Source organism: Anolis sagrei, chromosome 11 (assembly GCF_037176765.1).
Source record: "Anolis sagrei isolate rAnoSag1 chromosome 11, rAnoSag1.mat, whole genome shotgun sequence".
Taxonomy (NCBI): domain Eukaryota; kingdom Metazoa; phylum Chordata; class Lepidosauria; order Squamata; family Dactyloidae; genus Anolis; species Anolis sagrei.
Window position 1 is genome coordinate 22,663,720 of NC_090031.1, and position 26,989 is coordinate 22,690,708.

Here is a 26,989-nt window from a genome sequence, read left to right on the forward strand (position 1 = left end):
AATGAGAGGTTCAACCAATTAGCTCTCCAGTGCTGTTGTGTGATTGGCTGGGACGGATATTGCAATTAGTTTGAATTGTTAGCTGGGTAAAGAGAGGCTGCTTTGGGCGAGGCTGGTTAAAGAGGTAAGGCACAATTCACCTTGGAGGTGTCTATAGACAACACCGGCTCTTTGGCCTAGAAATTGAGCACCAACTCCCAGAGTTGGACACGACTGGACTTAATGTCAGGGGAAAACTTTTACCTTATGTTACCCAATATGCCCACATTTGAATACTGGTGGGGTTGGAGGGAAAATTAATTATGTCATTTGAGAGTTGTAGTTGCTGGGATTTATAGTTCACCTACAATTAAAGAGCATTTTGAACTCCACCAATGATGGAATTGGACCAAACTTAGCAAACAGAACTCCCACAACCAACGAAAAATACTGGAAGGGTTTGGTGAGCACTGACCTTGAGTTTGGGAGTTGTAGTTCACCTGCATCCAGAGAACATTGCAGACAATGATGGATCTGGACCAAACTTGGCACGGATACTCAATATGCCCCAATGTGAACACTGGTGGAGTTTGGAGAAAATACGAAAAATACTGGAAGGGTTTGGTGAGCACTGACCTTGAGTTTGGGAGTTGTAGTTCACCTGCATCCAGAGAACATTGCAGACAGTGATGGATCTGGACCAAACTTGGCATGGATACTCCATATACCCCAATGTGAACACTGGTGGAGTTTGGAGAAAATACGAAAAATACTGGAAGGGTTTGGTGAGCACTGACCTTGAGTTTGGGAGTTGTAGTTCACCTGCATCCAGAGAACATTGCAGACAGTGATGGATCTGGACCAAACTTGGCATGGATACTCAATATGCCCCAATGTGAACACTGGTGGAGTTTGGAGAAAATACGAAAAATACTGGAAGGGTTTGGTGAGCACTGACCTTGAGTTTGGGAGTTGTAGTTCACTTTCATCCCGAGAACATTGCAGACAATGATGGATCTGGACCAAACTTGGCACGGATACTCAATATGCCCCAATGTGGAGTATGGAGAAAATAGACCTTGACATTTGGGAGATGCAGTTGCTGGGATTTATAGTTCACCTGCAACGAAGAGCCCTCGCCTGCTCTGCACCCCAGCCTGCTGGCGGGAGAGCAAAGGGTTACAGCCTGTGCTGGATGGGGTCGCACTCCCCTTGAAGGCGCAGGTTCGCAGCTTGGGAGTGATCCTGGATTCATTGTTGAGCCTGGAGCCCCAGGTCTCGGCGGTGACCAGGGGAGCATTTGCACAGCTTAGGCTCGTGCGCCAGCTGCACCCGTACCTCGGGAAGTCTGACTTGGCCACGGTAGTCCACGCTCTGGTTACATCCCGTTTAGACTACTGCAACGCTCTCTACGTGGGGTTGCCCTTGAAGACGGCCCTGAAGCTTCAATTGGTCCAATGTGCGGCAGCCATGATTCTAACAGGAGCGGGACGCAGGGAGCATACAACGCCCTTGTTGTACCAGCTCCACTGGCTGCCGATCTGCTACCGGGCTCAATTCAAGGTGCTGGCATTGGCCTATAAAGCCCTAAACAGTTCCGGCCAAAGATACCTAACTGACCGCCTCTCGGCCTATGAGCCCATGAGGACTTTGAGATCTTCCGGGGAGGCCCTGCTCTCGATTCCGCCTGCGTCACAGGTACGGCTGGCAAGGACGAGAGACAGGGCCTTCTCAGTGGTGGCGCCTCGGCTGTGGAACACCCTTCCTGTGGACATCAGGCTAGCTCCCTCCCTGTTGATATTCCGCAGGAAATTAAAGACCTGGCTGTTTAAGAAGGCATTTGAACAAGAGGTGCAATGACTGATAGGAATGGAAAAACAGAAATGATATTGGATTGTGGTTTTGACGATGAGACGACATGGAATGGCTTTTGTAGTAATGTTGATGTTTTTGATTAGGATGTTTTTGATAATGATGAATTGTGGATTTTTTTTTTACACTATGTCTTGTATTTCGCACCTGTTTTTCTATGTTGTACACCGCAATGAGTCGCCCCTGGGCTGAGAATTGCGGTATATAAGACAGCAAAGCTTAGAGAAGACAATGATGCTGGGGAAAGTTGAAGGCAAAAGGAAGAGGGGCCGACCAAGGGCAAGATGGATGGATGGCATCCTTGAAGTGACTGGACTGACCTTGAAGGAGCTGGGGGTGGTGATGGCCGACAGGGAGCTCTGGCGTGGGCTGGTCCATGAGGTCACGAAGAGTCGGAGACGACTGAACGAATGAACAAAAGCGCAGTAAATAAATAAATAAGTAAATAACATTATATAGAATTATATATACAGTTCTATATATTATATACAGTTCTATATTATATAAATAGAATTATATTGTATATAGAATTCTATATATACATATAGAATTCTATATAAATATAATGCTATATACACATATATAGTTCTATATATAAATATAATTTGATATATATTCTATAGAATTCTATATAGAATTCTATAAATATAATTTTATATACATTATATATAGAATTCTATATATACATATAGAATTCTATATAAATATAATGCTATATACACATATAATTCTGTGTATAAATGTAATTTGATATATATTATATAGAGAATTCTATATAATTATATATAGAAATCTATATATAAATATCATTCTGTATATATTATTTAAAATTATATATATACATATATAATTCTATATAAATTTTATTTATTTACTTATTTACTTTGCTTGTATACCGCAGTTTCTCAGCCCGTAGGCGACTCAACGCGGTTCACAACAAGAGCAAAAAGACAATCATAACAATATACAATTCAAAAACCATTAAGAGCATAATATACAAAGTAATGACACATCAATAACAACACATTAACGTCTCGTAACTAGAATCGTGATCCAAGTCGTCGTCTATAATTCCGTTCCTATATTCATCGTATTCAGTGCACTGTTTATCCAAATGCCTGTTCAAACAGCCAGGTTTTTAATTTTCTTTGAAACACCACTAACGTAGGAGCTGATCTAATGTCCATGGGAAGGGCGCTCCACAGCCGAACTATATACCCAAATATAATTCTATATATATTATATATTTATTTATTTCTCGTGTCAGGGCAGCCAGTCAATTATATTACATTTCTAACAGAACAAAGCAAACAAAACAGAACAAAGCTTCTGTTCTACCATCTCAAAGCTCCCTGCTTGAGCAGTAATGGCACGATCATCAGCATAGATGAAACTCTAGGTATAATTTCACAAAAGACTACCACCTCACCCGCCTCATAGGAAACCTGCTACAAAACAGGAGCTTTTTTGTTGAGTTCCAGGGCCAGAGAAGCAGATGGCAGAAACAGAAGAACGGCTTGCCTCAGGGGAGCGTGCTTGCTCCATCCATGTTCAACATCTACACAAATGACCAGCCACTGCCAGAAGGGACAGAGAGTTTCATCTATATTATATATAGAATCCTATATAATTGTATTATATATAGAAGTCTATATAATTGTATTATATATAGAATTCTATATATACATATATCATTCTATATATATAATTAATTCTATGTTTGGGTATCAGCCAGCATGTCAACGACTTAAATCTAGAAATAGTTTTCTAAGATCTACAGAGACACTAGCTGGAACACCTCAGCAAGCGAGAGTCCAAAAGTGGCAGGCTCAAACCCAGCACCTCAACCATTGGCCGATACCAAATGAGAGACTCCCCCTGGGCACACAGAGGACTGGGCGACCTGGAAGGCACTGAACAGACTGCGCTCTGGCACCACGAGATGCAAAGCCAACCTTCAGAAATGGGGCCACAAAGCAGAATCCTCGGCATGTGAGTGTGGAGAAGAGCAAACCACTGACCACCTGCTGCAATGCAACCTGAGCCCTGCCACAAGCACAATGGGGAACCTTCTTGCGGCAACACCAGAAGCACTCCAAGTGGCCAGATACTGGTCAAAGGACATTTAACCAACTACCAAACTCACAAGTTGTGTATTTTTCTGTCTGTTTGCTTTGTTCTGTTAGAAATGTAATATATAATGGACTGGTTGCTCTGACACGACAAATAAATAAATAAATAAATAATTCTATATATTATATATAGAATTATATGTATAATTCTATATATATAATTCAACTAGCTGTCCCCTGCCATGCGTTGCTGTGGTCCAGTCTGTGTATATGTGTCTTCTGCTGTGTTTTTCAGTGTTTTTATGAGTGATGGTCACTTGTTGGCCAGATAAGTGTATTGTGTCCACTTACTTACTTACTAATCCCACAAACGAACATTACATTTTTATTTATATAGATTATTATTATTACGATCCATCCCCTGCCACACATTGCTGTGGCCCAGTCTGTGTATATGTGTATGTGTGTGTATATATTTGTGCATATGTTTTTGAGTTATGTTAATCCCACAAATGAACTAGCCATCCCCTGCCACAGGTTGCTGTGGCCCAGTCATAGAATCATAGAATCAAAGAGTTGGAAGAGACCTCATGGGCCATCCAGTCCAACCCCCTGCCAAGAAGCAGGAATATTGCATTCAAATCACCCCTGTCTGTGTATATGTGTTTGTATGTGTATATATGCATATATGTGTGTGTATATATATTTGTGTATATGTTTTTGAATTATGTTAATCCCACAAACGAACATTACATTTTTATTTATATAGATTATTATTACTAGCCATCCCCTGCCACGGGTTGCTGTGGCCCAGTCTGTGTATATGTGTTTGTGTGTGTCTATATGCGTATATATGTGTATGTGCATGTTTTTGAGTTATGTTAATCCCACAATGTCCATAGTTCTTCTAGGACTCTATTTATTAAATCTAGTCCCTATTCTTCACCTCCACTGCATATCCATTAGGAGTGAGATCATGTCTAACTGCTCTGTATGTTTTCCCTTTTCTCTTTAGTCTGATTCTAAATTGTGCAATATGTCGTTCGAGATCTGAACTACAGTCATCTAAACTGCTGTTATCATTTAAACTACCATCACTATTGTGATTATTAAAGGTGACAGGATTAATGACACTCTTCTCCAAGCAGGACTTCAAGCGAACAGCGTTAGTACAACTGTAAAGTAAACCGAATCTTGAAAAGAAGATGTGCAAAAGTAAGCAACGACAACATAAATTGAGAGCCAGGAGGAAATATTGGATGAAAAAGAGGAAAGGAATCATTCAGCCTCAGCGCCTAAAAGCTTTGCCTCCAGAGTAAGTGCTCTGGGATCTCCTCTTAATTGTTTTGTCCACTGTTTTGCTGCGATTTTAATCAAAATCGGTTTGCTCCACTATGGTGTCACTTGTTTCCTTTTTTATTTATTTCATATCAAAAGCATTGCATTAATTAGTATAAAACTGATAAAAATAGAAGCAGCGCAGGCGGCTAAATATCTTTTGACCAAAAACGGGCAACAGCAACTGCATTGTCTGTAGCCTCCAACAATTCTTCCTCTGTACATGAGGCAGGGCATTGTGGACAAGCATACAGATGTGGAGTTGTCTTCTGCTCCACAGTCACACAAGGTGTGGGATTCTTTTAGGTCGTGCCATTTTGCCAGGTTGTCTTTTGATCTGCCCACTCCGCTTCTATTCAGGGACTTCCAAGTTGACCATTCTTGGTTTGCCCCTGGAGGAAGACCCTCATGGCGGGGCATCCAGTTGGGATTTCCTTGTCTAGCTGCCCAGAGGGATACCCTTGCTGTTGCCGGGGGACACCAAGCGGAGTGGTAGTTTGCCTTGGGAAGCCAGACTTGGCCACCATGGTCCACGCTCTCGTTATTTTGCAGTGTATACGTTACCCGAGATCATTAGAGTGCTTTTGGAGAAGGAAGAAGATGGAGACAGCTTGTCCAATTTCCAAGGCTTTATTACTATCTCTGCAGAGTATAGGGTGAACAGCTCAAATGACTGTTACAACCGAGGTCTGAATCGCTTCGGTCTTTTATAGCAGAATATCACTTTTTCCACACATGCACAGAAAGAATCTGACATTTACACAATACAATCATTAACAGGTGTTTCCATATATAGTTTCCAAAAACATCTTTATCAGGTCTTGGCAGCTACATTGTGAACCCAAACATCTGCTCGATTATGTAACTTATCCCAACCTTCACCCGTTACCTTAAGATGACTCTTATATGTTCAATTCCTTAAATCTCTAATTGAATTATAACTTTTATAACATAAGATTTGATTAAGGCAATCTCCTCTAATCAATCCAGCCTTAATTGCTTCATTATAACTTATCTCTTAATATGAAGACCATGAAGGGATTTACTTAGGATGAAACTGCTATTTACATTAAGTGGTCAGAGGATGGCGCTCTCTCACCATATGACCTTAGATATTCCAAGTCTTGGATCGATACTATTGATTTCTTTGTCCTGCCAAACTTCTCTTGTTGACTTTATATCTATGTAAACATCGGCTAGAGCAAACATCGGCTAGAGCAAACTGACCCATGGTCCAGTGTCAATCAATGTCATCTGTAGGTTTCTCATGCTTGCAAATTTACTCATTAGAAATGGTCTTTTCAGGATCAGATAGAAACATGAATTTTCTATTTTATTCTAAATTATTATGATTTCCCTTTATTAATTTATTTTCTCCTAACGGCTGCCACATTTACATTTAGGATAGACTATCGCAATGCACTCTACGTGGGGTTGCCTTTGAAGACTGCTCGGAAGCTTCAAATAGTCCAACTGAAGGCAGCCAGGTTAATAACTGGGGTGGTATACAGGAAGCAAACAACTCCCATGTTACGCCAGCTCCACTGGCTGCTAGTTTGCTACCGGGCACAATTCAAAGTGCTGGCTTTGGCCTATAAAGCCCTAAATGGCCCCGGCCCAATTACCTGTCCGAATGCATCTCCCCTTATGAACCACTGCAGAGATGAAGATCCTCCGGGGAGGCCCTGCTCTCCATCCCACCGTTGTCACAAGCACGATTGGTGAGGATGAGAGAGAGGGCCTTCTCGGGTGATGGCCCCCCAACTATGGAACTCCCTTCTTGGTGAGATCAGATCGGCCCCCTCCTTCCTGTACTTCAGAAGGATGGTAAAAACTTGTGGGACCAAGCTTTCAGGACAGTGCAATAAAGCAGTGATAGGAAACTTTACCAGGTCTATTAGATTTGATGCAGATGACCAAGACGGTTTTAAACAGTGTACCTTAATATTTATTTATTTACTTATTTACTATACTTGTATACCGCCTTTCTCAGCCTTATCAGCGACTCAAGGCAGTTTACAATAAGTCAGTACACATAACAACAAAATACAAATTGAACATTAAAACAGTATAAAACCACAGTAGAAGCAAGTTGGGAGAGGAGCTGTGTCAGACTCTGGAAGATCTTGGAGTTGGGGCTGATATAGACAGGAGGTTTGAGCAGGAAGACATTAGAACTGTCTTCTTAGGATTGCGGAAAGAGGGAACAAACCTTAGGGCTGAGAAGTGCGGTATACAAATACAGTAAGTAAGTAAATAAATAAATAAGATCAAGCTCACAACAATCAAAATGCTGGAGACAAGCAGTTTGTTCCTTCTTTCCACAGTCCTAAAAAGACAGTTCTAAAGTCTTCCCGCTCAAGCCTCCTGTCTATTTCAGCCCCAACTCCCATATGCCGCCTAGTGGACAAACACTGTGCCGACAGTCTGTTCACTGCAGTTTCAATTTCCCCCACAAAACAAATGTCTTATCTACACTACCTCCCCCAACCTGTTTCCTCATTCTGTACTTTAGACAGAATGACTCCCAGCCCATCTTGCAAGTAACACAAATGACATGGTTTCCGCCTACAAGCGTGGGATCAAACATGGATGCAAATAGGGTATTTGTCCCTGTTACATTGGGAAAAATATAATGGAAGAGAGCTTGAGATGAGCTCATTTATGGATCAATGTAGAATCAGAAGCTCTGCGCGGAAGAAATCTTTTCTTTATTTTCTGTAGGTCTACAGAAAGTACTCACATTCAGAACAGACCCCGCTGCTCTCGGCCTTCAGCTTTCCTGAGCCTAACAGGAGCAGTGAAACCTTTGCTGACCACGGCCTCGGGTTGCTGTCTGTGGTGCTGGAAAATGGTTTTGCAGGTAAACTGTTGATGGAATACTTATTTATTTATTACTAACTTGGGGACCCGGCGCTGCCCAGGTTATTTGAGAAAGGCATTGTTTGTTTTGTGAAGTTTGGTAATATCAGTTTGGTAATGTGTAATGCTATTTCTTAGGGGAAAACAGTCTTACTTTTTTGGGTTTTTTAAAAAATGAATGGTCCCATTAGAAAATGCATAAGGTTGTGGGTGAACTACAATTTCCAGAATCGTGGGTCAGTGCTTCCCAAACCCTGCCATTACTTAAAGTTGGCCATGTTGGGTCCGTGTGCCAAGTTTAGTCCAGATCTGGCAGCAGCTGGGTTCAGTGATATCTAGATAAGGGTGAACTACAAATCCCAGATCCCCAGGGCAATCACCCCCAAGCCCAGCCAGTATGCACAATTGCACAGTATGCACAATTGCACAGTATGTTGGTTCTGTGTGGCAAGTTTGGCCCAGATCCATTTTTGGCTGGGTTCACTGTTCTTTGGATAAGGGTGAACTACAACTCCCAGGGTAATCACCCCTAAACTCTGCAGGTAAGGACAATTGCCCATGGTGGGTCTGTGTGCCAAGTGAGTTCCAGGTCTATTGTTGGTGCAGTTCAGACTGCTCTTAGATTACAGGTGAACTATGCATCCCAGTCCCTACAACTATAAATCATGGTGATTTCTCTCCAAACGTCTCCAGTATGATCAGTTGCAGATCAATGCCTCTGCTTGCTGTGTGCCATAGGAAAGGGTTGGAAAGGGATAAGGGAGAAGCAGTGGGTGGGGTCATGCAAATGAAGAGAGAAAGGAACACTGGGATGTGCTCGCTATAACCTGCAATGTCCTTCGACAGAGTGACTTGCTGTCTTCTCAGCACTGGGAACAATAGCCTATTTGTGGAGGCCAAAGGCTATCTGTGTGAACAGACACCTATGCCACATACACACATACAGATTTTCACTTTTATTATGTGTATAGATTTATTTATTTACTTATATACCGCTGTTCTCAGCCTGAAGGCGACTCACAGCGGTTCACAACCAACAAAAACAGCAGAAATTCAATACTAGATATAAAACTTATATACTTATATCTCACTTTCTAAACAACATTCCGAGATTAGGTTGCTGTGAGTTTTCTAGGCTGTCTGGCCACGTTCCAGAAGCATTCTCTCCTGACGTTTGGCCCCCATCTATGGCAGGCATCCTCAGAGGTTGTGAGGTCTCTTGGAAACTAGGAAAATGGGGTTTAGCCTGTTTCCAAAAAGGAAGAGAAGGACAAGCGGAGAGAGCATCAGCCTTCTTTGCCAAAGGGGTTCCTAAGACCATCAGAAATATATGTTTCCTGGTGGTCTTTGGTGACCAGGGGCGGCTCGTCCATTATGCGAAGTAAGCGGTCGCAGAACACTTTTTTTTGCCAGGGGCGCAGAGGCGCCTCTGTAAATGCCCCTCGACTGCCACTTGAGGAGCGCCCCCTCAGCTCACAACAGCCCTAGCAGTCCAGGGGGAGCCTCGGCTTTCTTGCCTCGCTGCCGGGCGAGCCTCTTCCCAAAGAGGCCGGGCCCTTGAGCCTCGCCTAGCCCCTCTCGTTCCTGCTCCACTCGACCACCTGGTGTGCGAGCAGAGCCGGTGCTCAATCGTTCTCCGCGTTCGATCCCTTCCCCATGACCGGCTCCCTTTCCTGATCCCCCGGCACTCCAGCCGCCTCCTCTCCTCTCCCCAATCCGCGGGTGGGCCAAGTCGCGGAGCCGCTGCGCCTGGCCCGCTTTGGGTCTGGAGGCGTGTCTGAAGACCCCAGCATGCGCACCAAAAGTCGCCTCTTCTCCTGACTTTCTCTTCAGCCATTGGGACCAAGAGAGAGAGGGAGAGAGAGAGAGAGAGCCTCTCCAGCTGGGGGTATCTCCCACCTCCGCTTCCTCCTTTGTTTTTGCGCCTACCTTCAGGAAAGGCGAGCATTTCCCTCTCTCTCTCTCTCTCTCTCTCTCTCTCTCTTGGTCCCAGTGGCTGAGGAGAACGTCAGGAGAAGAGGTGACTTTTGGTGCACACGCCGGGGTCTTCAGGCACGCCTCCGGACCCAAAGCGGGCCAGGCAAGGGAGCAAATGCAGCAAGTGTAGTTACTGGGATGTATAGTTCACCTACAATCAAAGAGCATTCTGAACTCCACCAAGGATGGAATTGAACCAAATATGGCACACAGAACTCCCACGACAAACAGAAAATATATATCAGTGATTGGTTGGGGGGGGGGGGGGGGGAGGGCGCCAAAATACTGTTTGCTTACCGTTGAAAATTACCTCTGTTGAAAATTACCCTCTGAAACCCCCTCGCAACCCCCCAAGGGTCCTGACCCCCACATTTAGAAACACAGCCATACAGGAAATAATTCATCACTTCTTTTCCTTCTCTTCTATTAACCAGATTTTCGAAGTCATGAAAAGCTCAGTTTTCTCATCAGCTGCATATCGGCAGGAGCTCCGCACACTCAGAGAGCGGTTAGAAAAGCTGGAAGAGGAATTTTCAAGGCTGCAATCGTTGGTTCAGGTCCGTTCCCCTTTACAACATCTGAAGGAATATCGTTATCAACCTTGTTTTTCAATCCACAATTATTCTCCTTGGCTTCCATGGTGGCTGCAGAGCCCAGAAAAGCTGCAAACTTTGTGGCATTGAGGAAACAAATGATTTTGTAAGAAACCATAGTCCAAAGAAGTAACTTTCCCAAGCTCTCCAGCTCACTGTGCCACTGGGAAGATGAGCTTCCTGTTTCTGGAGTTTTTGAACTCATCCTCCTCTGTATTGTCGAAGGCTTTCATGGCAGGATGTAGAGTGGGTCATGGGAGCTCTGTGTGCCATGGCACAGGAGCTGTCTTCATAGACCTGTCAGCAACTTATGATACCGTAAACCACCGCCTTCTGAGAAAAATGCATACTATCACAAAGGACTACCGTCTTACCTGCCTCATAGGAAACCTGCTACAAAACAGGAGCTTCTTTGTTGAGTTCCAGGGCCAGAGAAGCAGATGGTGGAAACAGAAGAACGGCCTGCCTCAGGGGAGCGTGCTTGCTCCATCCATGTTCAACATCTACACAAATGACCAGCCACTGCCAGAAGGGACAGAGAGTTTCATCTATGCTGATGATCGTGCCATTACCGCTCAAGCAGGGAGTTTTGAGATGGTTGAACAGAAGCTCTAGGTGCTCTTACTGCCTATTACAGGGAAAACCAGCTGATCCCTAATCCATCTAAAACACATATATGTGCCTTTCACCTTAAGAACAGACAAGCATCCTGAGCTCTGAGGATGACCTGAGAAGGAATCCCACTGGAGCATTGCAGCACACCCAAATATCTGGGAGTCACTCTGGACCGTTCTCTGACCTACAAGAAGCACTGCCTGAACATCAATCAAAAGGTGGGTGCTAGAAACAATATCTGACTGGCACAACCTGGGGATCACAACCAGACACAGTGAAGACATCTGCCCTTGCGCTATGCTACTCTGCTGCTGAGTATGCATGCCTGGTGTGGAACACATCTCACCACGCTAAAACAGTGGATGTGGCTCTTAGTGAGACATGCCGCATTATCACGGGGTGCCTGTGCCCTACACCACTGGAGAAATTACACTGCTTAGCCGGTATTGCACCACCTGACATCCACCGGGAAGTAGCAGCCTATAGTGAAAGGACCAAGGCAGTGACATCTCCAGCTCATCCCTTGTTTGGATATCAGCCAGCACATCAATGACTTAAATCAAGAAATAGTTTTCTAAGATCTACAGGGACACTCGTTGGAACACCTCAGCAAGCGAGAGTCCAAAAGTGGCAGGCTCAAACTCAGCACCTCAATCCATGGGTGATACCAGATGAGAGACTCCCCCCTGGGCACACAGAAGACTGGGCGACTTGGAAGGCGCTGAACAGACTGCGCTCTGGCACCACGAGATGAAGAGCCAACCTCAAGAAATGGAATCCATGACATGCGAGTGCGGAGAAGAACAAACCACTGACCAACTGATGCAATGCAACCTGAGCCCTGCCACATGCACCATGGAGGACCTTCTTGCGGCAACACCAGAGGCACTCCAAGTGGCCAGACACTTGTCAGAGGACATTTAATCAACTACCAAGCTTGCAAACTTTGTGTTTTGTCTGTCTGTTTGTTTTTGCTAAAAATGTAATACAAATGTCTGGTTGCTGATGACACGATTTAAAAAATGGCCAGAATCACTGGGTTGCGGTAAATTTTCCGGCCTGTGTGGCCATGTTCCAAAAGTATTATTCCCGGACATTTCGCCTGCATCTGTGGCAAGCGTCCTCAGAAGTTGTGAGGCCTGTTGGAAACTAGACAAGTGGGGTGTGTATGTTTGTCTGTCTATCTATCCATCTATCTATCAATCATGGAAAGGTAAATATCTATCTATCTATCTATCTATCTATCTATCTATCTATCTGTGGAATGTCCAGGGTGAGAGAAAGAACTCAGGGTTGTTGTAGGTTTTTCGGGCTATATGGCCATGTTCCAGAAGCATTCTTTTCTGACGTTTCGCTTCCATCTATGGCAGGCATCCTCAGAGGTTGTGAGGTCTGTTGGAAACTACGCAAGTGGGGTTTATGTATCTGTGCAATGTCCACGGTGGGAGAAAGAACTTGAAAACATGCAAATGTGAATAGATCAATTGGTACCGCTCCGGTGGGATGGTTACAGCACTCCATGCAGTCATTCTGGCCACATGACTTTGGAGGTGTCTATGGACAACGCCGGCTCTTCGGCTTAGAAATGGAGATGAGCACCACACCCCAGGGTCGGACACGACTGGACTTAACGTCAGGGGAAAACCTTTACCTTTTTTGTTGTTCATTCGTTCAGTCGTCTCCGACTCTTCGTGACCTCATGGACCAGCCCACGCCAGAGCTCCCTGTCGGCCGTTACCACCCCCAGCTCCCTCAAGGTCAGTCCACCTTTACATATATATATATATATATATACCCACTTGCTTAGTTTCCAACGAACCCGCACAACCTCTGAGGATGCCTGCCATAGATGGAGGTGAAACCTCAGGAGAGAATGCTTCTGGAACATTTATTTATTTATTTACTTTACTTTACTTTACTTTACTTGTATACCGCTCTTCTCAGCCATTTGGCGACTCAGAGTGGTTAACAACCAGTATCAGCAATACAGTACAAAATCATAATCATTTAAAACAGTAATATCAATCAATCAACATCAATACAGCAGTACAGAAAACAACAATCCATCACGTCTCATCAATAGAATCAGCATCCGATCTCGTTGTCCATTAATCCATATTCCAGTAATCAATCAATTGTGCTGCTTAGTTGAAAGCCTGATCGAAGAGCCAGGTCTTCACTCTCTTCCTGAATGCCAATAAGGAGGGGGCCGATCTAATGTCTGTGGGAAGGGCGTCCCACAGCCGGGGGGCCAGTACTGAGAAGGCCCTGTCTCTCGTCCCCAACAGGCGTGCTTGAGAAGCCGGTGGGACCGAGAGCAGGGCCTCCCCAGACGATCTTAACGTCGTAACTGGTTCATAGGAGGAGATGCATTTGAACAGATGGCCATACAGCACAAAAGCTTCACAGCAACCCAGTCACCCTCCTCTGTTTTTCTCTTCTGTTTATCAGAATGGAGTTGCTGCTCCTCCTGCTGAGATGGTTGCTTGCCAAGGCTCAGGGAGTCCATTACTGGGTTTTCCTGCACAGACAGAAGTTGGCTTACCAGGCCTGGGGTCTCTTCCTTCCCAACTGATGGTGCCACCTCCACCTCCACCTCCACCGCTGCCTCCACCACCACCTCCACCAGCACCTCTTTGCTTCAAAAAGAGTGGTGGGATCAAGACACAGGTAATGTATGTGAGAATACAGCAGGTCCGTGTATTAGCGCCATGACAAAGTGGAGAACGTTACGACTAAATGTTGACTTCTTCCGTCCCGCTTAGCCGCAGGTAACCTCGTCGAGAAAAGATGTCCCCATGCAAATAACACTCCAGGACCTCCTGAAAGTCAAACTAAAGAAAACACAAAACAACACTGGGATTGACAAGGTAATTCTGAAGCGGTATGTTTAGTGTTCTTCAGGTTTGATATTCTGAGCTGACTTGAGAGCTGCTAACAGAGGAAGCTCACGCCTCTCCCCAGATTCATACCTGCAACCTTTTGGTCAACAAGTTCAGCAGCTCAGTGGTTTAACCCACTGCACCATTGGGGGCTCCTATAACAACACTTTGTTTTCTTTTAAATTGCAGAAGGGATCGCCATTGGAGCACCGCAAGGCACTAGTCACTGTCTCCGATTTGCAAAGTATGAACCTGAAATCCAAAGCCCCACGTCCGCTTGTTCGTGTCACTAATCATTTAATGTAAGGCTCTTTCTGCTATGGGTGATCTTGGTCAGTGTTAATCTTGGGCCGCATAGCAATTCTAGCTTCATTTTTAATTGAATCACAATACAACTATCAGGTCAACGAGTGACCATCTATATATATAAATCTGTTAGGTTGGTTCAACGGGACAGCAAAACTCCACAACCCCCCAACGAAACTTAACCAAAATTCCCATGCCCATAACACAACCCACAAGGTACAAACATATCTACTCAAAATGAAAAACAACACAACAACACACTCACAAAACGGCAAAACAACAAAACTCAAAAAACCCCAACGAAACTTAACCAAAATTCCCATGCCCATAACACAACCCACAAGGTACAAACATATCTACTCAAAATGAAAAACAACACACTCGCAAAACGGCAAAACAACAAAACTAAAAAAAAACCCAATGAAACCTACCCAAATTTCCCATGCCCATAACACAACCCACAAGGTACAAACATATCTACTCAAAATGAAAAACAACACAACAACACACTCACAAAACGGCAAAACAACTGAGCATGCGCATTGGCGCCCAGCCGCAAGTTCCCTGGCGCGCGCACACAGCCTTCCGGCCAACGTTCCCTCTACGGAAGCCATGCCCACTCCAAGCCCCGCCGCGCCGCTTCCCGCACACACACACACCCTGCCACACGCACGCACACACACAACCCCACACTCCATCACTCCCCCCGCCACCGCACACACACACGCAACCCCACGCTCCATCACTCCCCCCGCCGCCGCACACACACACGCAACCCCACTCCCCCTGCCATCGCACACACACACGCAACCCCACGCTCCATCATTCCCCCTGCCGCCGCACACACACACGCAACCCCACGCTCCATCACTACCCTGCCACCGCACACACACACGCAACCCCATGCTCCATCACTCCCCCCCCCGCTGCCGCACACACACACGCAACCCCACGCACCATCACTCCCCCGCCGCCGCACAAACACACGCAACCCCACTCCCCCCACCGCCGCACACACACACGCAACCCCACGCTCCATCACTCCCCCCGCCGCCGCACACACACACACAACCCCACTCCCCCTGCCGCCGCACACACACGTGCAACCCCATGCTCCATCACTCCCCTGCCCCAATCTTACCTCCTTTTACTTCACGCCACCTCCAAACCCCACCCCTCCCCTTCCTGCCCTGTCAAAATCCAGGAAAGACAGGAAGGAAGGAAAGAAGGAAGAAAGAGAAAGGGAGGTAAAGAAAAAGGGGGAAGGAAGGAAAGTTAGAGAAAGAAGGAAGAAGAAAAGGAAAAAAAAAGGAAAGATGGAAGGAAAGAAAAGAGAGACAGCAGAAGAGAAAGAAAAAGGGGGAAGGAAGGAAAGAGGTAGAGAAGGAAGAAATGAGAGACAGAGGGAGGGAAAGAAAAAGGGGGAAGGAAGGAAGGAAGGAGAGAAGGAAAGGAAAAAGGGAATAAAGACAGGAAAGAGGGAGTGAAGGAAGGGCGAAGATGTAGAGAAAGAGGGAGGGAAGGAAAGAAGGAAAGAGAGAAGGAAGAAAAGAGAGCAAAAGAGAAAGAAAAAGGGGGAAGGAAGGAAGGAGAGAAGAAAAAAGGGAATGAAGGAAGGAAAGAGGAGTGAAGGAAGGGGGAAGATGTAGAGAAAGAGGGAGGGAAGGAAAGAAGGAAAGAGAGAAGGAAGAAAAGAGACCAGAAGAGAAAGAAAAAGGGGGAAGGAAGGAAAGAGATAGAGAAGGAAGAGGAGAAGGAAAGATGGGAGGGAAGGAAGGAAGGAGGGAAAGAAGGAGAGAAAGAGGGAGGGTTGGCCATAGTAACGCATGGCGGGTAAAGGTTGTAATTTCTATTATGATGATGCTATTATTCCTATGAGACCCTTTTAGGGGGAATGGGAGAGGTGTCAGGTCCCAGAGGCAATGCATTGCATTATTGTTATTGTTATGATGGTGGTGAAATAAAAGGAAATAAAAAGAGAAAGAAGGAAGCAAACAAGGAAGGGAAGAAAGGCAAAGGAAGAAAGGGGGAGGGAATGAAGGAAAGAGAGAAGGATGAAACCAAGTAGTGAAAGAAGGAAAGAAAGAAAGAGGTAGAGAAGGAAGAAAGGAGGGAAAGGGGGAGGAAAAGGGGGAAGGAATAGGTAGGGACCTCTCTTTCATAATAGTCCAGATATCTACCTCAACTTTGATAAGTTTAACTATAGGCCACAGCAACGCGTGGCAGGGCACAGCTAGTTATTCATAAAAAAACCTGAAAAAAACAGTAGAAGAGACTTAAAAAGTAAAAAAAAACAACTCCAAAAGGCACTACAGCATATGCATAAAACATACATATATACATATACACATGCAGACACAAATATACATATACACATACATACACACATATATACACACAAATATGCATATCAAAAAGCACACACGTATACACAGTATGCATATACACATATAAACACATGCACACACAAATATTCATACATATATACACACATATACGTATACACATGCACACACATATACATATACACATATATACACACAAATATGCATATAAACAAGCACACACGTATACACAATATGCATATACAGTTATAAACACATGCACACAATATACATATACACATACATATATACACACAAATATGCATATAAACAAGCACACACGTATACACAATATGCATATACAGTTATAAACATGCACACAATATACATATACACATGCATACATATATACACAGAAATATGCATATAAACAAGCACACATGTATACACAATATGCATATACACATATAAACACATGCAATACAAATATACATATATCCACACATATATGTATACACATGCACACACATATACATATACACATATATACACACAAATATGCATATAAACAAGCACACACGTATACACAATATGCATATACAGTTATAAACACATGCACACAATATACATATACACATACATACATATATACACACAAATATGCATATAAACAAGCACACATGTATACACAATATGCATATACACATATAAACACATGCAATACAAATATACATATATACACACATATACGTATACACATGCACACACATATAAACTTATGTACACACATAAAAAACACAAGTATACATATAAACAAGCACACACGTATATACAATATGCTTATACACATATAAACACATGAATACACAAATATATATACACCCATATATATATATATATATATATATATGTATATGTATATGTGTATGTATATATACACACACCCAAACACACATATACACAAATATATACATACACATATGTACACACAAAACACATTTATTTATTTAGTTATTTATTTATTTATTATTTACAACATTTATATGTCGCCCTTCTCACCCCGAAGGGGACTCAATACGGCTTATAAGATATATATGCATATAATATATTATATTATTAGCATAGTACAATATCAGGATTAAATATTACTATATTGTACTATACCATTATATTGTAATATTACAATATACACAGACTGGGCCACAGCAATGCATGGCAGGGGATGGCTAGTAAATAATAAGATTATTTTATCAATTACCTACTTAAAGGTGACCGATATATAATGTTTCCTAAATCCTGTCTTTAATTTTAATCTTTGCTCTCTCTTTCCACCCAGAACTCCTAGCAAAAGTGCTTTAGACTTTCGAAAACACCTCAAAAAGCTTGCTATTAAGAGGTAATGACTACTCCCTTTCTTCTTTCTGCACATTAGTGGGAAACAGTTGAGGGATTCCATCTGAAGAATAATACTTCAATGTATTATTTGAAACAAAGAAGTGTTTATTCATGAATTCTTGTGCACGCAAAGTGTATTGTTACACAGTACTTTTCTTCAGTTCCACTTGGATAATGTTACATCAGTATTTTCCTCTTGTGAATACATCAAAGTGATACTATATAACTTTCAGAATAGTATAACTTGCGTCTCTTCTTTCCATCAATATTCTGACTGAAACTTATGCTCAAAGAACTCTCTGTCTCCCATGTCGTTGTCCAGTTTTTGTGATGTTTGGGCACCTTTCTCCAGGCACCACTTGGAGTATACCATATGTGGTATGGTATACATGTAGAGGAATCATAGAATCATAGAATTAAAGAGTTGGAAGAGACCTCATGGGCCATCCAGTCCGACCCCCTGCCAAGAAGCAGGAATATTGCATTCAAATCACCCCTGACAAATGGCCATCCAGCCTCTGCCTAAAAGCTTCCAAAGAAGGAGCCTCCACCACACTCCGGGGCAGAGAGTTCCACTGCTGAACGGCTCTCACAGTCAGGAAGTTCTTCCTAATGTTCAGATGGAATCTCCTCTCTTGTAGTTTGAAGCCATTGTTCCGCGTCCTAGTCTCCAAGGAAGCAGAAAACAAGCTTGCTCCCTCCTCCCTGTGGCTTCCTCTCACATATTTATACATGGCTATCATATCTCCTCTCAGCCTTCTCTTCTTCAGGCTAAACATGCCCAGTTCCCTAAGCCGCTCCTCATAGGGCTTGTTCTCCAGACCCTTGATCATTTTAGTCGCCCTCCTCTGGACACATTCCAGCTTGTCAATATCTCTCTTGAATTGTGGTGCCCAGAATTGGACACAATATTCCAGGTGTGGTCTAACCAAAGCGGAATAGAGGGGTAGCATTACTTCCTTAGATCTAGACACTATGCTCCTATTGATGCAGGCCAAAATCCCATTGGCTTTCTTTGCTGCCACATCACATTGTTGGCTCATGTTTAACTTGTTGTCCACGAGGACTCCAAGATCTTTTTCACACGTACTGCTCTCGAGCCAGGCGTCACCCATTCTGTATCTTTGCATTTCATTTTTTCTGCCAAAGTGGAGTATCTTGCATTTGTCACTGTTGAACTTCATTTTGTTAGTTTTGGCCCATCTCTCTAATCTGTCAAGATCGTTTTGAATTCTGCTCCTGTCCTCTGGACTATTGGCTATCCCTCCCAATTTGGTGTCATCTGCAAACTTGATGATCATGCCTTCTAGCCCTTCATCTAAGTCGTTAATAAAGATGTTGAACAGGACCGGGCCCAGGACGGGACCCTGCGGCACTCCGCTCGTCACTTCTTTCCAGGATGAAGAGGAAGCATTAGTGAGCACTCTCTGTGTTCGTCCACTTAACCAATTCCAGATCCACCTCACCGTAGTTTTGCCTAGCCCACATTGGACTAGTTTCCTTGCCAGAAGTTCATGGGGGACCTTGTCGAAGGCCTTCCTGAAATCCAGGTACGCCACATCCACGGCATTCCCCGCATCTACCCAGCTTGTAGCTCTATCGAAGAAAGAGATCAGATTAGTCTGGCATGACTTGTTTTTGATAAATCCATGTTGACTATTAGCGATGACTGCATTTGTTTCTAAGTGTTTGCAGACCGCTTCCTTAACAATCTTTTCCAGAATCTTGCCCAGTATCGACGTGAGGCTGACCGGACGGTAGTTGTTTGGGTCATCCTTTTTTCCCTTCTTGAAGATTGGGACCACATTGGCCCTCCTCCAATCTGCTGGAACTTCTCCCGTTCTCCAAGAACTCTCAAAGATGGTTGCCAATGGTTCCGAAATGACTTCCGCTAGTTCCTTCAATACTCTGGGGTGTAGTTGATCTGGCCCTGGGGACTTGAACTCATTAAGAGCGGCCAGGTATTCCTGGACGACTTCTTTCCCAATTTGGGGTTGGATGTCCTCCAATCCCTCATCCACTCCATCTTGCTGAGGTTGAAGACTCTCTTTTTGTGAGAAGACCGAGGCAAAGAAGGCATTAAGTAGTTCTGCCTTTTCCCTGTCCCCTGTCAGCATTGCCCCATCTTCTCCGCGAAGAGGTCCTATCGCCTCCTTGTTTTTCCTTTTTCTACTGACATAAGAATAGAAGCCCTGATCTGGAGGAGAGAAAGCGTCTATGTATATAATATATAAACCGTTTCTGGCAGGAAACTTGTTTCTTTTATATTTTATTTTATTTTTTAATATGCCACCTTCTGCCACCAGTAAAATTACTGTATATACTCGAATATAAGCCTAGTTTTTCAGTCCTTTTTTATGCTGAAAAGGTCTCCCCCGGCTTATACTCGAGTCAAGGTTATTTATTATTTTACAGTATTGTTATTATTACACTTATTATTTTACACTATTATTATTATTGTTATTAGTTTACTCTATTATTATTGGAAGGATATGTAAGCATATTTACATTGAAGAAGGTTAGAATAATGGTTTAATCAGAGTTGGACAGTCTTGTCTTGAATTACAGTTTTATGTAAATATTCAAATACATTTAACCTACTGATGCCTAAATTAATATAATTTTATTGGTATCTATGTTTATTTTGAAATTGACCAGTAGCTGCTGCATTTCCCACCCTCGGCTTATACTCGAGTCAATACGTTTTCCCAGTTTTTTGTGGTAAAATTAGGTGCCTCGGCTTATATTTGAGTCGGCTTATACTCGAGTATATACGGGATATGTATACGTAGGCAGCAGGCAATGATGCTGGTAAAGGGGAGAAAGAAGAATAAACCTCTCAGAAACTCAGCATGAAACAAAGAAATGTTTATTTATATATTCTTGGGCACATAAAGCGTATTTGTTACACAGTACTGTACTTCAGTTCCACTTGGATATTGTTACATCTGTTTGGCTTATGTCAACTTGCTTAGGTAACTTCCTTTTCTTTCAAATGTAATTCCTTCTCAGTCTTCTGACTGGATTACTTATAAATTGTAGTCACTTCTTTTCATCAATAGTTTAACTGTAAACGTATTCTCATAGAGTTCTCTGTCTCCCAGTTCCACCTGACTGAGGACTTGGACTCAGTTTAGTCTCTATTACTTCAGCATCCCAACTGAAGGCACAATCCTATACAAGGATCCTTTTCCCTATCTCCCAGACTAGAGATTAATTAATTCAAACTGGTCCTTTTATTGTTTTCATATGACAGCTGAAGACTAGGAACTTCTTCCATCTAGCTCAGTGTTTCTCAACCTGGGAGTCGGGACCCCTGTGGGGGTTGCGAGGGGGTGTTAGAGGGGTCACCAAAGACCATCTGTTGGTCATGGGGGTTCTGTGTGGGAAGTTTAGTCCAATTCTGTCAGTGGGGTTCAGAATGCTATTTCATTGTGGGTGAACTATAAATCCCAACAATTACAACTCCCAAATGGCAAGGTCTATTTTCCCCAAACTCCACCAGTGTTCACATTTGGGCATATTGAGTATTTGTGCCAAGTTTGATCCAGATCCATCATTGCTTGAGTCCACAGTGTTCTCTGAATTTAGGCGAACTACAACTCCCAAACTCAAGGTCAATGCCCAGCAAACAATTCCAGTGTGTTCTGTTGGCCATGGAAGTCCTGTATGCCATGTTTGGTTGAATTCCATCATTGGTGGAGTTCAGAATGGTCTTTGATTGTAGGTGAACTATAAATCCCAGCAACTACAACTCCCATATGCCAAGGTCTATTTTCCCCAAACTCCATCTGTGTTCATATTTGGCCATATGGAATATTCGTGCCAAGTTTGGTCCAGATCCATCATTGCTTGAGTCCACAGTGCTCTCTGGATGTAGGTGAACTACAACTCCCAAACTCAAGGTCAATGCCCAGCAAACAATTCCAGTGTGTTCTGTTGGTCATGGAAGTCCTGTATGCCATGTTTGGTTGAATTCCATCATTGGTGGAGTTCAGAATGGTCTTTGATTGTAGGTGAACTATAAATCCCAGCAACTACAACTCCCAAATGCCAAGGTCTATTTTCCCCAAACTCCATCTGTGTTCATATTTGGGCATATGGAATATTCATGCCAAGTTTGGTCCAGATCCATCATTGCTTGAGTCCACAGTGCTCTCTGGATGTAGGTGAACTACAACTCCCAAACTCAAGGTCAATGCCCAGCAAACAATTCCAGTATGTTCTGTTGGTCATGGAAGTCCTGTATGCCATGTTTGGTTGAATTCCATCATTAGTGGAGTTCAGAATGGTCTTTGATTGTAGGTGAACTATAAATCCCAGCAACTACAAACTCCCAAATGCCAAGGTCTATTTTCCCCAAACTCCACCAGTGTTCACATTTGGGCATATTGAGCAAAGTTTGATCGAGATCCATCATTGCTTGAGTCCACAGTGTTCTCTGAATTTAGGTGAACTACAACTCCAAAAACTCAAGGTCAATGTCCACCAGACCTTTGCAGTATTTTCTTTGTCACGGGAATTCTGTGTGCCAAGTTTGATTCAATTCCATCATTGGTAGAGTTCAGAAGGCTCTTTGATTTTAGGTGAACTATAAATCCCAGCAACTCCAGCATTACCAAATGACAAAATCAATCACCCCCAACCCCACCAGTGTTCAAATTTGAGCGTATCGGGTACTTGTGCCAAATTTGGTCCAGTGACTGAAAATACATCCTGCATGTCAGATATTTACATGATGATTCATAACAGTAGCAAAATTACAGTTATGAAGTAGCAACGAAAATAACGTTATGGATGGGGGTCACCACAACATGAGGACCTGTACTAAGGGGTCGCGGTATTAGGAAGGTTGAGAATCACTGCTATAGCTCTCCCGGCTAGAAACTGCCTTATTTTTAAAATGTCTCCTCTTTTCCTTTTTAGTTAGCTCCGCCCCCTTTTTCCTGCTAGCCACTCTAAAATTGGATACATTTCTACTGCAGTGGCTTCACAACCATGGCAATGCATCAACCAATCATATGCATCACTTCCGCCTGCTCTTGTTCTTATATAGACAGTAATAAACTTAGGCAAAACCTCCCTTATAATTAGTTATTCTTCCCTCTAGCTCTCCCGTTTTGTTTTTGTTTTTTTGTCGTGTCAGGAGCGACTTGAGAAACTGCAAGTCGCTCCTGTTGTGAGAGCATTGGCCGTCTGCAAGGACGTTGCCCAGGGGATGCCCGGATGATTTGATGTTTTTATCATCGTTGCGGGAGGCTTCTCTCATGTCCCCGCTTGGGGAGCTGGAGCTGGCAGAGGGAGCTCATCCGCCTCTCCCCGGATTCGAACCTGCGACCTATCGGTCTTCAGTCCTGCCAGCACAGGGGCTCCTGCTCTCCCGGGTAGAGACTGCCTTATTTTTAAAATGTCTCCTCTTTTTCGTCTTAGTTAGCTCCGCCCCCTTTTGCCTGCTAGCCACTCTAAAATGGATACATTTCTACTGCAGTGGCTTCGCAACCATGGCAATCCATCAACCAGTCATATGCATCACTTCCGCCTGCCCTTGTCCTTCTATTGACAGTAATAAACATAGGCAAAACCTCCCTTATAATTAGTTATTCCGTTACAGATACTCTTTGCCTTTCTTACTTCTCCAGGAGCCCAGGTGGAACCCCCTTAACTAACAAAGAGAATGCTGAAACCGGTACGGGACTGACCCCACTCATGACCCAGGCTCTACGGCGCAAGTTCCAGGTAAGCCCGTCTATATTTATTTATTTATTGTGTCAGGAGCAATCGGACATTTGTATTACATTTTTAACAAAACAAACAAACAGACAAAACACAAATTTTGCAATCTTGGTAGTTGATTAAATGTCCTTTGACCAGTATCTGGCCACTTGGAGTGCTTCTGGTGTTGCCACAAGAAGGTCCTCCATTGTGCATGTAGCAGGGCTCAGGTTGCATTGCAGCAGGTGGTCAGTGGTTTGCTCTTCTCCACACTCGCATGTCGTGGATTCCACTTTGTAGCCCCATTTCTTAAGGTTGGCTCTGCATCTCGTGGTGCCAGAGCGCAGTCTGTTTAGCGCCTTCCAAGTCGCCCAGTCCTCTGTGTGCCCAGTGGGGAGTCTCTCATTTGGTATCAGCCATGGTTTTAGCCTGCCACTTTTGGACTCTCGCTTGCTGGGGTGTTCCAGCGAGTGTCTCTGTAGATCTTAGAAAACTATGTCTTGATTTAAGTCATTGACATGCTGGCTGATACCCAAACAGGGGATGAGCTGGAGATGCCACTGCCTTGGTCCTTTCACTATTGGCTGCTACTTCCTGGCGGATGTCAGGTGGTGCAATACCGGCTAAGCAGTGTAATTTCTCCAGTGGTGTAGGGCGCAGACACCCCGTGATAATGTGGCATGTCTCATTAAGAGCCACATCCACTGTTTTAGTGTGGTGAGATGTGTTCCACACTGGGCATGCGTACTCAGCAGCAGAGTAGCACAGCGCAAGGGCAGATGTCTTCACTTTATCTGGTTGTGATCCCCAGGTTGTGCCAGTCAGCTTTCGTATGATATTGTTTCTAGCACCCACTTTTTGCTTGATGTTCAGGCAGTGCTTCTTGTAGGTCAGAGAACGGTCCAGAGTGACTCCCAGGTATTTGGGTGCGCTGCAATGCTCCAGTGGGATTCCTTCCCAGGTAATCCTCAGAGCTTGGGATGCTTCTCTGGTCTTGAGATGAAAGGCGCATGTCTGTGTTTTAAATGGATTAGGAATCAGCTGGTTTTCCCTGTAATAGTCGGTAAGGGCACCTAGAGCTTCGGAGAGCTGTTCAACCATCTCAAAGCTCCCTGCTTGAGTGGTGATGACACGATCACCAGCATAGATGAAACTCTCTGTCCCTTCTGGCAGTGGCTGGTCATTTGTGTTGATGGAGCAAGCACGCTCCCCTGAGGCAGGCCGTTCTTCTGTTTTTGCCATCTGCTTCTCTGGCCCTGGAACTCAACTGGTTTTCCCTGTAATATCAGGGAAAATACAAAATCAGCTGGTTTTCCCTGTAATAGGCAGTAAGAGCACCTAGAGCTTCGGAGAACTTCTGTTCAACCCTTTCAAAGCTCCCTGCTTGGGCGGTGATGGCATGATCATCAGCATAGATGAAGCTCTCTGTCCCTTCTGGCAGTGGCTGGTCATTTGTGTAGATGTTGAACAAGGATGGAGCAAGCACGCTCCCCTGAGGCAGGCCGTTCTTCTGTTTCCGCCATCTGCTTCTCTGGCCCTGGCACTCAACAAAAAAGCTCCTGTTTTGTAGCAGGTTTCCTATGAGGCGGGTGAGGTGGTCGTCCTTTGTGATATTATACATTTTTCTCAGGAGGAGGCGGTGGTTCCCAGTCTCATTGGCTGCGGACAGGTCTGTGAAGACAGCTCCTGTGATCTGCTGCCTTTCAAAGCCATCTTCTATGTGCTGAGTCAGGTTCAGCACTTGCGATGTGCAGCTTTTGCCTTTCCTGAAGCCAGCTTGCTGTGGAATCAGACAGGGGTCTATTTTTTCCATAATTCTATGCAAAATAAGTCTCTCCCGTCTATAGATGCTGATAGACTTTAAAGGTGCAGTGCAATTGTATCCATGACTCTGAGACATTCCATTTTGGAAAAAAAAATGGCAATCATAACCTTTTAAAAAAGGAAATATGATGTCATATCCTTTTGGCAAATGTGAATCTCCATGAACATCTAAAGACCACCTTTTGAAAACCACTAGTCAAGGAAAGGCATGCCCTCGTTAGAAGTCAACCCTTTGAACAAGCATTTATGTAATGGCACACAGGTAACTCAGTTGTTAAACTGATAAACCATGTCTTTGAACTGCCAGGGACAAAGACACGCCACTACATAAAAATATATTTGACTAGCAGAGTTTTAAAATGTTTCTTTGAAGTTGAAGTTGCTCAAAACATATACTCTTCTTTGAAACCTCTTAGTTTAAAAAATGCAATTAGAGACAAAAAAAACCCCTTTGAAATATAACATATCTTGTTTACTCACAAACATCTTGTATTAATTCACCATATAGGCACATTTCTTATTAAAGTTGTTATAGGTAGGAAGAGGGAGCCCCCGGTGACACAGTGGGTTAAACCACTGAGCTGCTGAACTTGTTGACTGAAAGGTCGCAGGTTCGAATAAGGGGAACAGCGTGAGCTTCTGCTGTCAGCCCCAGCTTCTGCTAACCTACTCTTCTTTTTCTCTCAATAGTTTGCTCATCCAAAGAGCCCATCTCCAGCTCAATTACCTCGAAGAGGCAGCTTTGAAGAGCAAAGTTAGCAGAAGATCTCCTGGTACGAAGTCCAACCACGGCCCTGAAGGAATTTGAGTTTAGAAGCTCTCTCAAGGAGGACTGAACAGTGGCTGATCCCATATATTACTGAATGTGACTATCAGCAATCCTAAATAGCATAGGCGTTGCTGAGGATTGTTTGAAGTTGCGATCCAACAAGATTTGTAAGAACAGACTTTGCTTCTCTTGCTGCTCTAGAGCAGCCTTGGCCAAGTTGGCACTCCTTGAGATTGTTGGACTACAACTCCCAGAGGATGCTAGTCCATGATGCTTGCACATCCAGCCCTCCACATTTATGGGTTATACTTTTGCTGATTGATTGACACATGAAGCTGTTACTATATAACATTCAGAATGGCTTATGCCAACTTTCAGTAACTTGGCACAAGCCTTTATTGTAAGAATTGAACAAATAAATGTTTATTTATGGATTCTCAGGCACATAAAGCATATTGGTTACACAGTA

General features: G+C 43.8%; 1 protein-coding gene across 2 annotated transcripts; it reads left to right on the forward strand.

The window, feature by feature from the left end:
- The first annotated feature begins 45 nt into the window (after positions 1-45).
- Positions 46-26,989, forward strand: PRR11 (proline rich 11). 2 transcript variants are annotated; one of them, XM_060757742.2, is made up of 10 exons: positions 46-124; positions 5,072-5,238; positions 7,986-8,124; positions 10,535-10,657; positions 13,760-13,978; positions 14,074-14,178; positions 14,380-14,492; positions 18,157-18,216; positions 23,855-23,951; positions 26,442-26,989. In XM_060757742.2, the coding sequence occupies exons 2-10, from the start codon at positions 5,129-5,131 to the stop codon at positions 26,508-26,510; spliced, it is 1,035 nt and encodes a 344-aa protein (XP_060613725.2). In that variant the 5' UTR covers positions 46-124; positions 5,072-5,128; the 3' UTR covers positions 26,511-26,989. The 2 variants fall into 2 exon arrangements, with proteins under 2 accessions (XP_060613725.2, XP_067328117.1); XM_067472016.1 differs by having other exon boundaries at positions 71-124; positions 5,069-5,238.